This window comes from Amblyomma maculatum, chromosome 3, assembly GCF_055883805.1.
Source record: "Amblyomma maculatum isolate TAMU_Amacu chromosome 3, ASM5588380v1, whole genome shotgun sequence".
Taxonomy (NCBI): domain Eukaryota; kingdom Metazoa; phylum Arthropoda; class Arachnida; order Ixodida; family Ixodidae; genus Amblyomma; species Amblyomma maculatum.
Window position 1 is genome coordinate 124,294,954 of NC_139346.1, and position 18,133 is coordinate 124,313,086.

General features: G+C 43.0%; 1 protein-coding gene across 6 annotated transcripts in view; it reads left to right on the forward strand.

The window, feature by feature from the left end:
- The window catches only part of LOC146195944 (uncharacterized), a 112,359-nt gene that overhangs the window by 75,007 nt on the left and 19,219 nt on the right, over positions 1 to 18,133 (forward strand). For 4 of the 6 annotated variants that reach the window (XR_014706059.1, XM_084597971.1, XM_084597969.1 and 1 more), the window contains 2 exons: positions 2,965 to 3,123; positions 15,551 to 15,617. Coding sequence is in view for 5 of the 6 variants with exons in the window: in XM_084597971.1 (XP_084454097.1) it covers positions 3,003 to 3,123; positions 15,551 to 15,617 (188 nt within the window). In the remaining variant the exon portion in view is untranslated. Of the gene's footprint in view, positions 1 to 2,964; positions 3,124 to 12,100; positions 12,190 to 15,550; positions 15,618 to 18,133 lie in introns of all 6 variants that reach the window. The other 2 variants (XM_084597972.1, XM_084597973.1) reach the window with 1 other exon arrangement.

Below are 18,133 nucleotides of genomic sequence, written 5' to 3' on the forward strand. Positions count from 1 at the left end.
AAAATCACTGGAGTGCTTCTAAGTACTGCGTGGATGTGGTTGGCAAGTGACAATTTATTTCGTTGCATCAGAATGTACCTAATTAGCAATCTCAGACTGACCGCAAGCTTAGGGTGCTTCACGACTCCGGAATACAGCACCTTAAGGCATGTTATGTGTCCTCCCAGAGCAATGTACTTCTCTTTCCCTGTAGAGCTCACTGGCCTATTTTTTATAATGTCCCCCTAAATGAAGCTATCACTATATACACCCATTGCAAGGACCCCTTTTTATTGAAAATTCCATGGAGCCTGTCTGCATATGCAGCGCCGCACAAGTGTGAAGTGAGACTACAGTACAAGGCTACATGTGTGAAGAAAACACAATTGCAATGAATGAGCAAGAGTACGGCTATGTCAACTTATTTATTTAATTAATTTGTGATAGAAAGCAACCCAGCAATATGGCCATCCACACTGCTCAAAGGAGAAACAGCATTGTCTGCTAGTTTACAAGGTGCTACCATAACTATTAAGTGTTGTGCATATAACAATATATCACTGCTGCATTACAACAGCCTCCTCCCCTTGTCTGCTTGGGGACTGTGCAGTGAAGCAGACTGGTTCTTCCAAGTGTGAAACAGCATGGACTAGTTTCTATCCAGTTTTAAGGGGACAAAGGGGAAACCAAAAGCACAAAAACAAGGTGCACAAGAAGCAGTAGCCCTGGCCAATGTAATTCGATGCAGCCCAAAGGCCTAGAGAGTGAATGAAGAAAAATGACAAGTGCACAAATGACTATGGCAGAGAAGGAAATGAAAACACTACAGCGCAGATAGGAACGCACCTACAACGCTTCACAGGAATTTGTGTATGATCCTGGAAACATCTAAAAAGTAACATTGAAACACAGACAAATGAAAAGAAAAGAATACAATTTGCAATGCATATAGAAACCTGCACGCATCTAACATGTGACAGGGTGACATATCATGCAGCATGAGTTCTACAGGCTAGCAGAATCTGGTGGGGCGATTTAAACCCAAGGCTGCTGAACCAGGCACAGACTATAATCTTCCAGTGGCAGTGAGGCGAGGGCGCTGTTACGCATTCAATAAAAGATAAAATGGTAACCCTGCATAAGATCATCAATAAAACTGCGCAAAAACACGATCACAGGAAAAAAAGAGGGATTGAAAGGTGCTGTTTCTTTCCATCTTCTTTTCCTATGATCATGTCCTCGCGCCGCTCCATTTGTCAGTGGGATCAAGCGCATAAGATATTCAGCACATGTAGCATCCTAGCGGCATGTTTTCATTGCAAGGCAGATGCTGCTTGAGTTACTAAATGGCACATATGGATGAGTTGCAAATGGCTATATTCACACGTCCTCTGGCCGTTATTTAAAGCCTCACTGATCCATACATTTACATTCAATGCTTTTGTAGAGACAGACTCTCTGACGAAGGATCCTGCAGCGGTTGGCCAAAGCATGAAATGTATTCTTTACGATACACCTCCAGCTTGGTGATATTGTAAAATGACTCAAAAGCCTCCATGTGCCTGTAAATACACAAAATCAAGTGAGATGAGCAATCTGAAATACAAAGCTATATTAGATGGGTTTTTAGCATAGATGGCATGGAGGAAAAAAGCACTGCCTGTTTCAGTTGATTAAGAAAATACGGGTAAGCCCAAAATACAACCATAATTTTAAACGGTTTGATGGTTGGTGGGCATCGCCAACGTTTTTTTTAACAACCTCAATCAGGCCACGTGATTGTAAACAATCAATAAAAGCATTTTTCTTGGATTGACAAAATTATTCAGCAGCTTTCTCATTATATGCAATTATAATATTGGCCTAGTAAACCTCTTGCAGTTCACTGCTGCTTTGCTGGCCTTTGTGTCTTAGTATGCGTTACTTGTTACACCAGGCACTGAGTAAAAAACATCTGGGGTTGCAAGGCATGTTGCCTCCCGTGGAAAGGACTCCTAACGGTCACACACACTCGCTTTCTTTCATTTTATTTTATTTGACAGTTCAGGGTTATAAGCACAGTTTTCTTTCTCAGAGGAGATATTTTATGTACGGGTTAAAATACAGTGATATGGAACACTGTTTTCACTTCAAAAATCTTTGCATAGTATTTTTTTCGCAACCAATCATAGCGAGGTTTTTACCCTGGCATTTACGCTACCGGGAGATCAGAGGATAAATTGTTCCACCAGCGGTGGTTCTTAAAACGGCATGGCCGGTATCAGAAAATGCGAGAAAAACTTTCCAATGTAAGCGATTTTCAGCAGCGCCACCGCCGATATCTGGTGGAGAAGAGAAACTGGTCCAATGCTGCATGAAATGGCACGGCCGATTTCGAAATAACAGGAGGTAAGTTGGTCTAATTTCACCAATTTCTAAAACGGGTCTTCCAATATCCGGGGGACAATGGACGAATCGGTCCGATGTTGCCAGTTTTTAAGCACGGCTAATCTCTTATCGAGAGGACACAGGGCAAGTGGTTCAATATTTCGTTTTTTTTTTCAAAATCGGCGATAACAATATTGAGAGGATAAAGGACAAACTGGTCCAATGGTGCTAGCATCCGAGAATGGTAGTACCGATATTGGCGGAACACCTGAACCTCGGTCCATCATTGCATGTGTTGTGTAATGGAAAAATCTGCTTTTGGTTAATCATCAGCAATGCTTGATTTTTGTAGGACCAACATTTGAAGATGTATTCCCAATATTACACCATTTCGCATCCCGTATGAACCACAGGTTTAGAGTTCACGTGTCAAGCGAGACAACAAATCTTTATTTTGAATCATTTGTTCCTATTACTTGCACGCACTGGAACCACCTTCCCGCGTCTGTCATGTCCATCACCGCACTAGACTGCTTCATGACTGCTGTATTTGTTCACCTGAATTACCCTGTCCAGTACGCCTGTATTCCTTGTTTTATCTGTTTTGTTTTGTACTAGCCACTCCTTTCTGTAACGCCGAACGGGCCTGAGAGTAAATGAATGAAATGAGTTTGCCTTGTGATGCTGGGCTGTCACTCTGTACACCATGTGCCTATGGACCACAGGGTTCCCCCTACATTGCTCTTGTCACAGCGGTGAATATAAATGTGTTTAAAGGTAAGTAGTACGACACGATATCAGCCACCTAAATTCTCATTTGCGTTAGAAATTGATGATTCTGCCAATTTTATATGGCCTTTTCGATCACCCTTGAAGCATTCCATGTAGTCACTTCAAGCGCTTGTACGGCCACTGTTGCAGCCGATAATTTGCGGCGTCTGGAGTTAAACTCCTGTACTTTCGCAAATCTACCGTCAACTACTTCTGTATAAGTGACGATGCGTACATATTACTTGGTTCTGTACTATTTGCGTCCAACTCCTGTCTTTTTTTGCAAAATAGGATGGTTAATTAAGATGGCGTAACCTTGAACGAATTGAAACCAGCTTGGTTTAATTCCTTAAGCAGAGTTCAGACTACGTGCGCAACGTACGTGTCGTTCGTAAGGATCGTAAGCGTAAAAACGTCCGCAGCCAGCGTGAGCATAAATTTCGGAGTACCCGTAACTTTTACAACTAGCACAGATACGTCTATTATTGTGCGAACGATTCGCACAAGCTTTTCGGTTTTCCCTTTCTGGCGTCACGGGGCTACCGGTCTTCCCAAATTTCGCGCGCAAACGAGCTAGTAGGCGGCATCATCCGACGCTCCTCAGGTGCAGTGTCTCGGCTCGCAGGTGTTATTGGTGTTGTGTCAGTGATTGTGTCTGCCCGCACCGTGATCGTTTGCAGCCTGATTATTACCACAATTTCATAAACAAGATCGGCAGAGGCCGGCTCTCTACTAGCAGTAGCTGAAATCGCACGAGAGAAGTGCGAAGCGATGTGTGGCTGCAAATTGCCAGTGCGCTGAGTGAAATCAGTAAGTGGGTTTTCAATCCCTTTTTATGTGCGAACAATCTCTCAACAAGCAAATGCTTCATCTAGTTTAGAAAAGTAAGGTTTTAGAGGCAAGGGATGCCAGCTTCTTCACAGTGCATTCTCGCCGCCCATCGGCTCTGTTGACAAGTGAGAGAACAGTTGGCCTGCAGCGAAAGGCCGATGAGCGGCGACGTTGTGGTCAGGCCGCATAACGGAGGTGGCGAAGACCCATCGACGTTTGAAAGAAGCTCACCGTAGTAGAGAAAAAGAAACCTGTCTTGTCGCAGTCAGTAGTACGACCTTTTAAGTAACTGTCCCGACCGTCTCCAAGATTGCTCCGGGGCACTGGTAAACTGGATATTGCAAGCAGGGATGCAGGCGGACCACAGGCCGAAACTGCGTGCGAGCGGGTGTGAAAAAATAGTGCTGCCTCGTTCCTTTGACCGAGTGTTGCGGTGTAGCGGCATCAGCGCAGGACGGAAGCTGGTGTGCAACACACTGTCGGAGCGTGCGCGCAGGCATTCGCTATCGAAGAAGAATTTGACAAACCCAAATTCTTCTACTATTCCTCCATTTGCGTAGGTTGAGCGAACGCAAGATGCAAGCTTAATTATAGATTGAAGAGCCTAGACCTCCGCTGGCAACTGCTTCGTAACCGGCGCCATGTTGACAAATGTGAGACCCAGTTGGCCCAGTGCGTGGATTGGCTAGTCGTAAAGAACGTATCTTTTCGAACGACCCAGTGTGAAAATACGCGGTCGCAGGCTACGTAAACGGTAGTTCCAGCAGCTATGCGCACTGCGATAAATACGACACTTACAACGAAAACGGTTGTAGTGTTACTACCCTAATACGACTGTACCCGAATACGACTGTAGCGTTGCTACCCTAATCGACCGATGGTCGCTTAGAGTAGCAAACTGGAATTCAAGGGAAGGCAAGCCTAGCGGGGGTGGCAGGAAGTTAGGTGGGCGGATGATGTTTAGAAGTTCGCAGGGGTCAAGTGGATGCAGCTAGCACAGAACCGGGTTAATTGGAGAAATATGGGAGAGGCCTTCACCCTTCAGTGGGTATTGTCAGGCTGATTATGGTTATGATGATGTTAAGTGGAACCAATGGGAGTTTATATAAGACGTATTTTACGTCGCTGATATCTTTTAGAAGTCCCCTACAGTTCGACTACGTCAATCAGGAATGCAATGTTATTTTGTCGCGAGCTGTTTAACAAATTAAGACTCTATGCTGGGCCCGTGATACTGGCCTCGTCTGTTTTTGTTCATCAAGGAGCTCCACCGTCTCTGTGCTAAGACGGCAACGAGCTGCCCAGGATTTTTGTGTCCATTAGATCTCCTGAGGTGCTGAACAAATGTGCCATAGGCGCGTGTTCAGTTTCCTTAGACCTTGCCTTACGGGCAATGGCCTAGCGGCCCGACGACACTGAGGGACGGGTAGCCTATTTTAGGAGTGATGGGAAATCGTGAGTCAACTCCATCAGGGTTGCGCCTGGTACTACTTCATGCTCACTTTTTGGGGCCTGGACATGTGCCGAAGCCAGGTATGGTGCCCCGCCTCGTCGCATCACATCGGAGAGATTTGTTTCGGCTTTGGACTAAAACCCGTTCTCGGTCTGCGTTGTGACAAGCGCGTGCCTCCTTGTATTTGATTTTTTGTGCTGTTTGAAGTGTTATGATCTGCTTCGTCTCTTTCCATATTTTTCAGTATCGACAGTATGCGAGGTGATTCTCTCATAGTTCGCGCAGCATGATGCTTAGGTGCAGTTGTCCGAGTTTTGGTCATGCGTGACACACTTCGCACACGTTTTGCGGCCACGGATGCTTTGCGATCCATGGCCGTATTTCTGTCAGTTGAAGCATCTCCCATGACTTTTATTTTACGATCTGCCGTTTATACTCCTCGATGCCATTTAAGTTGACTTAAGAGAGCTCTGCTGTTCTAAGTAAGGACCAGATGTTTTGGAGGCATCTCCTTGTCAGCCTTTCAAATTATTATTGTGTGAACAGCTATGACATTTTGGTGTGCTATTCATTCTGCCATTTCGTGCGACATTTCGGTTTGCTATAGTCTTGCCATTTCATGTTCGGCCATGGTTATGAAGCCTATTTCGGATATTACGCCTTACAAGATTGAGGGTTCGATGGGGAGTGATGTTGATGGAGATGTCCTCAAGCGACACAATGTTTTCAGGTTAGAGGATGGCATTTCTCTTTTACTTCGAGTGAGAGGCCATATTTCGCAAGTTGATATTGTGCATCCAGGGCCCAGGTTTTCTGCTAGGCCCTTCGACACCATGAAAGGGGAGATTTTTAGGGCATTTTTATAGCTCTTCCTTATACGCCGCATACAGTTTTAGAAACGTCTATTTCGTTTTCTGAAAAAATTGCTCGCAGCATCAGTGCACCCTCTTTTGTTTGCTGCTGATAGAGAATCATGAAATGGTTTGTTCTTTCGGTAGTTGTGCCGGCCACCCATCATAGAGCCCAACGACGGAGCGTGAGAGGAAGTAGTAAAACGTCTGCCCCAAAAAGAAGTACACCGATACATTAACAAAAAACGGGCAACTCATGACAGCTACTCTGCACAAGGTTGTCCCGCGCCGCCACGAAAAAAAAAGGACAAAACAAGAAAGGTGGAAGAGACATAATAACGCTGTTAAAAAAGACAGGAATGTTAATACCAATGAGTAGGATAGGAAAAGACTACTGCTGACTTTTCCCCCTGTGGGTCAGCCCGTAGGTACCGTGTATTGGAAGCGTGGGTCACAGCGGTGAGTCGCTCCGGCCTAGGAGCCCATAAGGTTCAAACTCTCGGCATTAACTCAACCACTAGGATCCCTTTTTTTACCAGACATGGGATGTCACACACGGCTAAGCTTAGGTGCCCGGGAACACTGCGTCATATATTACCCGCTAGCGTCTCATTTAGCAGATGCCATGTTCTGGGAGAGGACCGAATGTACTGATCTTTTCAAGCATGATATCCAGTTGCGATATCACGTACGGAGCAGGCTAGAACGAGAGAAAGAAGATAGCTGGGCGCGGTATGAAAGACTACTGAACATGGGTAGAGAGGAGAGCTTAGTTAGCAAGCCGAGCTAACGTTCCGACAAGTGGAAATGTCTTTGTTTGAGCAGAGCGGTCACCACTGGCAGGGGTTTAAGTATGATTTTGCTTCCGAAGACGAAAACCTAGAGAGGGGAGGTTGGGGAAAATAAAGTAGGTTTAGGAGTGTAAACATATGTCACCCGTATGTGTTTAGCAGCCTGGAACCGGGGATCATATGGCCCGAAAAAGAAAATATAGAACGCAAGCAGCAGGAAACACAACATTGCAGGGTGGATGATGACCCAGCACCTGAAGCAGGTTCGATTCTCAATCACATTTTTTGAAAGCAGACAGGCATTCCAAGCGGTCCTGATAAAGAATACATCTACAGGGAAGCAGTTCTAGAAAGCTTTATACAAGAAGGGGAAAAGAACGAAGAGACAATATAAATATGTGAAGTGAACCACACCTCTCAGGTCTTAAAAAAGAAGGGTTCCATGGTAAACCAAAGTGGGATGTGATTAGAGGGAAACATGTTTAGAAAACCATGTGCAGCTTATGCTATTGAGGAGGAATAGAATGTACACCTGCTGTGAATAAACTGTGTAATTATTGCTATATTGGACTATTTTCCCGACTAGTTATGGTGCAGATGGAATATTTTCCAATGTTCTTTTCAAGATATTTATTCCTCTTTTTTCTAATTTTCTTAAAATATGAATTAGATAATGCTCCATAGGTTTCCTGTCCTTTGAAATTTAAATCCTGACTGGAGAATAATAATAAAAATAATAATAAAATCGTTAATAATATTTGTTTGTCTGGTTTTCCTGATTGAATTGCTGAGACACTTCTTTAGTCAGATTCTCGCCTGTTTCTGCAGAATGTTCTTTAAGCAATATGTTCATTGACTGCCCTTTCTCTCTCGTGTTCTGTTTGCGGGGTTGTAGGCAAAGCGTTAACTAAAAAAATTGTCCTTTGAAGACAGGGCCCCGGAAAATAAGTCAGCGGTAATAAAACCCCCTGTGAAAGCGGCCTTAGGAAACAACGTCCAGAAGCCAAACATTTGCCATAAGAATTAATACTTCGCAACTCCCTTCGCAAAATACGATGGTCCCCAGTTTCTCTTGCAGCTTTTTAAGAACTAAAAAAGTCAGTTCTCACCAGCCGGATAACATTACTAATTAAGAAACGTACGATCGGCGGGTCAAACTGGTAGATCTCGGCATCCACCCAAGCAAAGAGTGGTCACTGGGAGACCCTCGCAGAGTTTCTGATGACCGCGTCATCCCTTTAGACGGCGACAGCATAGAAATCTCATCAGAGTTCTGGTGCAGATAGGAAGGCTGTACGAGGGACTAAAAAGCCACTCGTAACCAGAAGGTAACCGTGACCACCTGAAGCACTGTTCGTAACGTTTTATCCAGCGGAAGTAGTGACCAGCGCACCCTTTATCACAAAAAAAATGAAAACGAGGGCTTTTATTCGGCGGCCACTTTTGGAGTACCAGATCATACTGCGACCGCGGAGCGTAGTTCATGTCATAAAAGAACTTTGAAGATGATAGTTTGACCTGTGAAGTATAAGCACAGAAAAATCCAGAAAGGTGTTTGCCCTCTAACAATTATTATCAGCTGTCATTAAGAGGCCGCTAGCTGGCGACTATTAAAAACAACAAATCAAGCTTTCAATCGTTCGTGGCAATATTGCAGCATGCCATAGGGAAACGCAATCTGTGCCTTATAGCACATTGAGAACCGAAAGGGTTAAATAAAATGCAAGCTAGCTTCAAGATTGAACCGTAAAAGATGTAAAGTAAAACCAATAAATGACGATGATGATAAAAACAATTCATCACTGATAAGTCGGGCACCAAGCAAGGCGAAGCTTCACGTTTGTGTACACTTGAATACACCTGTTTGGAGACATTTTTTTCTACTTCGCGAATAGTAAATTTTCTGACGAAAATGTTGTTTCCGGGACACTTAATGTGGACCGTTTTTCAGGAAGCATTTTTACCGGAACCCACTGTTTATAAAAGAAGGAGCATTCTAGAATTTAGACAACATTTGCAGATGTGCAATTAAAGCCTCATTTTGTGTAAAACATGAATTAGTTTGCAGTACTTTGCACTGTTACGTCTTGGTCGAAAGCAAGAATGTGGTTGAGTAGGATCATTGTTGTCGAGGTTTTTATGTAGATTTCCTCTGAATTTTGTGTTACGTTTACATTTTAACCTGGGTGCCTCCGGGAACATTACCTTTTGGCATACTTTACACATTAGCTTGGAGTGGCATTTGCGCAGAATATTGTTTGTTTAGAAGGGCATTGGTGTTTTTCGTTACAAAAGAAGGCTGGCTTTAAAGTGTTGGCCTCTGGTATTTGCGTGAGCAGACCGTTGCGGTTCAAATTTGTTGCTTTCTTGAGGGCCCTATAAAGGGAGTTATCGGGATAGTTTCTTTCAATTAGTGATGTTGTTCGAACTAAATAATGTAGTTCGTTTAAGCAGTCTTTATCATCAATACATAGTCTTCTGACCCGTGTCGGCTGTCCTATAACAATTCCTAGCTTACAATGTTTCGCATGACGACTTAAAATCAAGGTATTGCTTATCTGTTAGCTTTCGGTGCAAGGACGTTTTAAGTTTTTCATTTTGTACCGGCAGCGTGCTGCCTAGAAAGTCGACTTAAAGCTGGGAAGACCTACAAGTAAATATATTGTGCACCATGCTCACCACCTTATCACCATGTTCACAAATGTCGTCTTCTTTCTAACTCACACGGCGATGATATGGTTCGAGAATAACGAGGACAATTTGACAACTTGGGAACGGTTTGCCACCGAGATCAAACAACGTTTTGGTGACTCTGTACCGAGCAAAAAGCGGGCTGAGCAGACCCTTGCCCAAAGAGCTCAATTTCCGGATGAAACTTGTACCACTTATACAGAAGAGATCCTCAGATTGTGCAGATGTGTCAGTTCCAACATGCCCGAAGAAGACAGAGTCGGCCACATTTTGAAGGGTATCGCGGCTGACGTGTACAACTTTTTAATCGCCAAAGACAGCCTTGAAACCGTCTCCGATGTCATTAAACACATCCGCGCTTTTCAAGCTCTGAAAACGCGTCGTATTGTGCCAAAATTTGGGCGGCTGGCCAACTTGCCTACCGTGGCCAGCCTTGATGACCACGCCAAACTAGATCTTCCGTCGACGATCCGGCAAATCGTGCGGGAAGAACTCCTGCGGCTCAACCCACTTCCCCTGCACGAATCTGCTGAGGTCTCTGTCCAGAGGGTATCTAGACGGCCGGATTCACCATTACAAGCGATTACCGTTCAGCCTTTCCCACAAGCTCCTGAAGTTGCAGCTTCCATTGACTATCCTCCTATGCATTTCGCCAACCGGAATGCGTCGGTGCCTGACGCCCCAAGGTATGACGTCGCCTCAAGTGCACATAGATCTTCCATTCGATCTACCAGGGTTCCTGAGCAGTATGAGCATTCAGCCAGACCTAGGACGCACCCAGCTGCTCCCTGCTCTTATTCGCAACAGCATTTTCTACCTACCCCGCACCTCCACCAAGTTGTTACGATGAAATAGCAAAGGGGTGTTTATTTACAGTGATATGGCAGGGGGATAAGGTGAAGCCTACTAGCCCCAGGCACCAACGCTTCTTCTTCCTCTTCTGTCCCACCATCACCATCCTTCATAGTCGTCATTAGCGTGACAATATGTTTACTATGACGATTATTAAGATGCGTTAAGAACGATAGGAGTGATTCTGGTCCATTCTGCCATATCATGAAGATATCGTCAATGCAGCGAAGGTATAGGAGCCGTTTTTCGAAATTTATTTTAATATTTTGGATTATAAAACTCCCATTATTATATTTCTATAAGCCGGCATGAAAAGCACTCATGCTAGTTCCGAATATCTGCACATTATAAGATAAATCAAACACGAAATATTTTAAGGTTAGGTCTAGTTTAAGGTGCGATAGACAAACTTCAGGGGCATACGTGTGGAGTTGTTGATTAATTCTTGAGTGAGGGTGTCGACACTATTCATTGATCGACATATTAGGGTAGAGTGTCGTGACATGAGGTGTGACAAGTATACAGTCATTTGAAAGTTTGGTCGTGTTAATAATAAGCTCAATTATTGGGAGAAAATGAGGCATTTCCTGCACAAATGGAGGAAGCTGGGTCGGGAGGTAAGCTAGGTGGTACTTTATTATTTTCACATGTTTTTCGTGGGCATATTAGAATTAGAAACAATTTGCCTTCCTAGTATATCTGTGGTAAATAATGCTTCTACAGAAACCTTGCGAATTTTTGGCATTAGTTAAATTTGACCTGCGTGTTTGATAGCTGAAGAAAGTTGGAATAAATCTGGGCAATTCTTTCCCTGGCCATTAGATCTTCTATTTTATTCAGAATGATTACACTGAGCTGTTTTGTCGGATCGGTATTTAACTTTTCATTGTGGCAAGAGTTGTTAAATAAGTATAGGCCTCGGTTTTGTAATTTTAGAGTAGGAGGATAACTACGCTGCCTCCTTTGTGTGCCGGCTTGATACCTATGCCAGTTCAAGAAGCTAGGTTGTCAGGGGTGGTCGTTCAGTTCGAAAATTGTTTTTGGCCTTTCGAACTAGCTTTGGTTTTTCAATAATTTCTTTGTAGACAGATTCTTATACGAGTCCAGTTTGGTGCTGCGCTCTGTATCAGGAAATCATGTGGTGAGGGCTCTAAAAACGGTTAGAAGCTTCCGGTACATTATTGAGGTTTGGGCAAAGAATTCTTTATTTATTATCACATTATTTGTTATTCGTCTTAGAATCTGTTTATCACTATTGTTTAAAGATTTAGAAATGTCAGTGAAGGCGCTATCATTTATCTCAGTCGAAGAAAACTACAAAATCATGACAAACATACGACAGAATATTCTGTATTTCTCTCGTAAAGCAAGATTTTCCTGAAGTTCTTTTATACGTTTCTGTATTTCTGTAGTTTTTTTGTAGTATATTTCTGTTGTCTGTAGTTCGTAGCAATTTTCTGTTGTAACTAGAGACATTTCTGATGGTACTATAGAACGTTCTGTTGTCACAACAGGTTTCCCGTCAAGAACGTACCACACACAAATTCTGTCATAACAACAAAAATTTTTCTATTGTTTTTTCCGACTGGGTATGGCCTGTCTGGTAGGTGAAACACATCGCTTTTGTTTCTTGATACTTGCACGCGGTTAGTTTTATTTTATCCATTTGCCTCTTGACTGTGTTGTATTAATCTGGCTATCAAAGCTAATGATGCGTAATATAATTCTTTTTTCTCCGAATGAATAGTTGACGTAGGATTGTATTGAAAACGGACTTTATATAATCCCAATTTCTGTCATTATTATGGCGGTCGTTAAAAAATATTTGAATGTGTATGCCAGATGTACGTACTGTGTTTTTCGGCTACGTTTCTAGCAATAAGGGGCGACGTTTATACTGTAAGATTCTGGTTCTAGCTCTCAGTCATTTCGTTTTGTTCCGAGTGACATCCTGATAGGCGTTACATGTTTAGGGTGGCTGACTTAGGGCTGGTGTTCGTGATGAAGTCCACTTCTGCATTACCTGGCATCTGGTGGCTTTCCTAGAAAGTCTGGGTGTCTGCGTGAAGGTAGTGTGTTATGTTTTCGGGTCTCTTGGTGTATGTTGTTCCGCTGTTGTTAGAAACTGTCCTAGAAAACAGGAGGATCGCGACGGCGGCGAAAATTCGTGCACTTGCATTTCTCGGAGTTGAGGGTCATCATCCAGAGCAATTACTAATTCTATACAAGGACAAGGCTTAGTTCTGTCTGAAGGAGCTCCTGGTTAGACGTGTAAGGCAGTGATAAATAACACAATCTTCAATGAATAAGTGGATATGAAAATTTACAGGATGGGGAATCAAATGAGACCGAGGACGGAGCTCTTCGGGACACTAGAGAGAAGTGAAAGCTGCTCGGAAGGATGGTTATAAATGATGACATCTTGAGAGCGATGCATTAGGAATTATTTAGGCCATACGATGATGCTTGCATGCAGGTTCAACTGAAACGGTTTAGAAGCAAGCGCTGAAGAGGTACTTTGTCAAAAGCCTTAACAAATGGGAGGAAGCTGGCGCCAATTTGTAGTGTATTATCAAGTTGGTGAGAGTGTTATGAAGAAAAAGGCTAGTTTTGGATGACGGGGCTACCACTTCGGCAGTTGCTTTTTTATCATATTGCGACGTGGGGGTTAAACTTACAGAACATTTGCAGTGTCCGGTTGAAGCTTCGCCGCTACAACATAATAGAGGCGTGCATTTGAGGGGTGAAATGAAAGCGCTCTATTCTCTGACCATATGGGTATGATAATGTCATTGAGCTCAAACCTTTCGCCTGGAAGAGTATTTTATGGGTACAGTACATCCAATGGCGCGTGAGTCACTTAACGGGAAATGCCCTTAAATAAAAGATTCAGAAATGAGCCCAAATGTGCTTCTAATTTTTTTCATGGGGGACAATATAATGCTGATGATTGGGTGGGCATCATCGAACACAGAGACGCAGAGACAAAAACACGGGACTTCTGTATGTCTCTGAGCTCAATAGCACCCAACCATTCATTATGAACAACATACAACTCGGCCAACGTTTCTTTCTGTTGGACAACGCAATCATATAGCTTTTCATACAACATTGATGTTTTTGCAGATACGACGCATTATTCGCATTGATAGCCGATGACGTTTTCTTCTGCTGGCATCGCTAGTTTGGCCCATTAGCGCAAACTCATACGCTGCTTAGCTTAGTATAAAATAACGGTGTCATCGTATTTGTCATGCCATACGTTCTCACCCTTTTTTTGTTAGCGCATCTGCGCGATTCCAGGACAACGAATTAAATGTCAGAGGCTCGCGGACGCAGCATATAAACGTTTTGCGGAGCAACTTCACTACCGTGCATTCGTAGCTCAAAACAAGTTATGAATCCTGTGCTCTTTCTTCTTTTCACCCGTGCGCTTGCTACCACAACGTATGTCAAATTCATGTTCCCATTGCTTCGCGCATAAAATTTTGGAACGTTTTTCATAGCGGTGTGTATGTTTTTAAAAGTGACTGGTCAGATCTCTAAAGTGCATTTCTTTCAGTCTGAGTTTGTTGTTTTCAAGTTGATGAAGACATTACAGTCACATTCATGACAAATCCACTGACGGGAAAAGGCTACATTTCTGTTGTAATTGCTTTAATTATGCCTGTAAAACCAAAACCTGTTCGTTCTTTTCTTTATTTCTTTATCTGAAAAATACTGCAGGCTAATATTTTGGCGCATTCAGAAGGGGCAATATAATATGTGTAAAGATTAACGAATAATGATAACCAATAAAATGGCAGTTCACTCGGTTGCAATAAGTAAGCAAAAACAACAAATACAGCTCTGATTCACTCAAGAAAATGGTCCTCTACAGTTTTACTAAAATTGTAAAACTGGAAAATTACCCCAGGAAGATGGTTCTAATCGGCAACGGTCCGCGGAAAAACACTCCTTGAAAGTGCCAGTCGGTGCAAAAATGGTTTCGAACAATTGAATTCGTGAATGATGTTTTCAGCTCGACACCTCTTTGAGAACTGTGGGTCGAGCAATCTTCGAAGTAATTTCATGTTAATTGATTATTGTATAAAGTTTTTTCAATTTTTATAAGATGTATGGAGATTTTTTACCGATATGTCGGCCTGAATTGAGAGAATCGCCTTCCTGGAGGACATTCTTTCTTTATTTTGCCGGATTTATTATGCATTTTCTTGTTCATATATTTAAATAGGCTATCTCTACTATGGTGTTTTACTTTCATTAACAAGCGACGTTTTTTTTTTCCCATCAAGCATATTTGTTTCTTTGCGCTCAAGGCAGAACAGCTCAAGCTACACAGGGACAAGAAAGGAAGACGAGACACACACAGCGCTCACTTACAACTGAAGGTGTATTTTTCAGACACTTGGGTAAGTATATGCCAGCATTTAGAAAATAAGAGCGACAGAGTGTGATAAAGTCATCGCCACATGTGTAGCTTGCGCTGTTCTGCCTTGAGATGAACCAACTTGCCCGCGATGTGTTATTTGTTGAACATATTATAAGAATTCTGCCACAGCCTGCACTTAGGAGGATAGCTTTGTCCTCAGCGCACCTCGGCCTATTTAACGTAGGCTCATAAATTAAGTTTTTTGAAAGGACTCTATTACTTACACACACGCCGGAACAAAAGAATCCGAGTTCAATATTTATTTGAATACGAGTGATGGTATACGTGAATATTGCAGGAACGATCCAAAAGCAATAGACAGAAACAGTAATAAAGCGTTAATAAAGCCAGTTAGGTACCTAACAGCTATTATATGCACCAACATTTTTCTTCCATAATGGAGAGCTTTGCAAGACACCTCATCTTCGAGGGGTAAATTGGCTTTTTGTCTAGAGTTAAAATATTGAGCATATTAAGTGCACATTGCATATCACGGCTGTGTCGTTAATAAGAATGCGTTTTTCAATTCAAGACTTGACGTCTCAGATGCCAGGAGATGGCCCCGATCATACATTGCCCACTCTTCTTGCCTTGACCATGTGAGTATGCTCGCTATACTTAATTAATTAGACGACGAAGACGACGAATTCGGAGAAGACGACGAAGCGAAGCACTGTTTCGCTTCGTCGTCTTCTCCGAATCGCCGGTTCAAATCTTCGTCGCCTATGAATGGCATGTGTCAATATGATCAGTAGCTTGCTAACAACGCTATGACAGGTATATTGATGACTACTGTGACTGCGCTGCCCACTAGAGATATTTTCAAATATATTGTAAGTCGGCAAGCACAGCGTATCCACTGTGTGAGGAGCAGCGGCATACGGAAAGGATTTAGCAAGACAAAGAAACGCAGATGACATGTCAACCTATATTTAATTAAGATTAAGGGCACCTGTCTGGAGGCTACTATGAGAGTATTACAAGTATTATGGTAGCTTGTGCCACATACAGTAGACGCCAACATAATTGAAGAACTACTTGCCAAACAAATTTTTGTTTCTCTATGGCCATTTTATGCTGGTGGCCATTTGTATATTATGAGTAGAAAACTTAGATGGTAATCGCGGCAGCCTCACAAGGTGGCACCGAAACAATCACATTAGGGAAGACAGACTGTGACATCATCACTGTGAGGTCATAACACAACGACATTTCAAAGCGAAAAGACATTCTTGCCCAGGCAACTTGCTCGTCTGGAACGTATGATACCATTGTGAATTGCTCCGCTGCCGTGGTACCTCTCCTATTGCGTTTTCGACGAACTATAGGTACATGCGAAACCGCGAAGAAGGTAAAGAAGCCTACAAGTGTGACTTCACCGTTCAAAAAGTTATGCTTGCAAACTATCCTTTTCATCCGTTTTATGATCATCCTCTTTATCCAGAAAAATGAGACGATTTCTTCTAAAAGTTGAGTTTAACGTTCCCTGTCGAAAGTGGTATAATAAAACCAAAGTTATGAATGTTTAGTTTAGTTTAGTTTAGTGGGGTTTAACGTCCCAAAGCAACTCAGGCTATGAGAGACGCCGTAATGGAGGACTCCGGAAATTTCGACTACCTGAGGTTCTTTAACATGCACTGACATCGCACAGCACACGGGCGCCTTGCTTTTCGCCTCCATCGAAAAGCGGCCGCCGAGGCCCGGATTCGATCCCGCGTCCTTGGGAACAGTAGTCGAGCGCCGTAACCACTGCGCCACCCCGGCGGGGTCAAAGTTATGAATGATCATACTGAGCGCAGTTCTGAAATAAAAAAATGACGTTCACGACTTTCTCCTCACTTTTCTCGCAAATTACCGAACGTGCGGTGGATAGCTATTCGCGCCTTTCGGCAGCTACATCTTGAGTCCTAGTTTTTTCGTAAAACATTGAGTAAACGTCATTTCGCCGATTACAACCAATCATAAAAACATCTGAAAACCTAGTAAAGTCGATTATTTCGAAAATGAAATTCATCCGAAAGTCCGAATCACTGGTCTGTACTGCCGCTGTTTTTTTTATTTATAAATACCCTTTAAAATAATATTAGCTCTACTGCTGTTAGGTGGCGAGAAGTTTGAGCAGTTTGGGTATGTCATTTACATTGCTTGTTCGCCCTGAGCCAAAGCTGTTCTTGCGAATGATTGTGCTCGCGTTATTACCAAGACATGCATGTGCCTTTTTCAATAACCATGATTGATATAACTAAAATGAGAGAGTATGTAGCAAGCTATCCAATAATACCTCCTAAGATAAGACAGAATAAATGAATCCACGTGAAATACATTTTGAGAATCTCCTTTGTGGGCGTCAAGAATTTACCAAAAAAACGTCTTACAATCTAACACGTTGTTCTGCTCATTATTGTTTGTAAAGTGATTTGAACAATCGAGTTAAAATCTAGACTTGCCTCGCAGTGCACAATTTGTGACTAATTCTGCGCCACTCGAGTTTTAATCGAGTTCGTGAGACGGCTGTCAAAGGACATAGAAAGCACTGAAACTGTGCAGGCAGCAGAAATGAAAATGCCAAAATGAACCCACACGAGTAAACCCTGTGCGTGCCGCTCCCTCGTTTTAAGCTTATCAGAGTGAACCGTAAAGAGAGCTAACGCTTTTATTTTTGTTCTTATCAGAAGATGAGCAAATTGCATGTTCTCTAAGCTCTCGTGCCTACAGCTTTGCACGGGTGCTCCATAACGCCAGCAAAGAATGTGTTCGTCGAGTACAGTCAGCATACAGTAAACCTACCTGGATCAGGTGGTGCAAGCGAGCCTCTCTATTTTTTCTTCAATTCGAAAAAGGAAATACCGCGAAAATGCGAAGAAATAGCAAGCTGAGATGAGACGAACAGGACTCAAGCGAAATGATCAATTAAGATGCACCGCAAGGCTTGCCCGACGTGTGGAGATAATCAAACTCATCCCAATATTGTTACGGAGCACAGTATTTAGACGACGATGACGTGCTGATGTGAAGTAGGGAAGAAGACGACGCTCAGGCTTAGCTGACTTCGTTCTGTGGTGGAGGTGCGGGGTGCGCGTCTAACAGGGAACTAGTGTTTACCGCTGTGTACTTT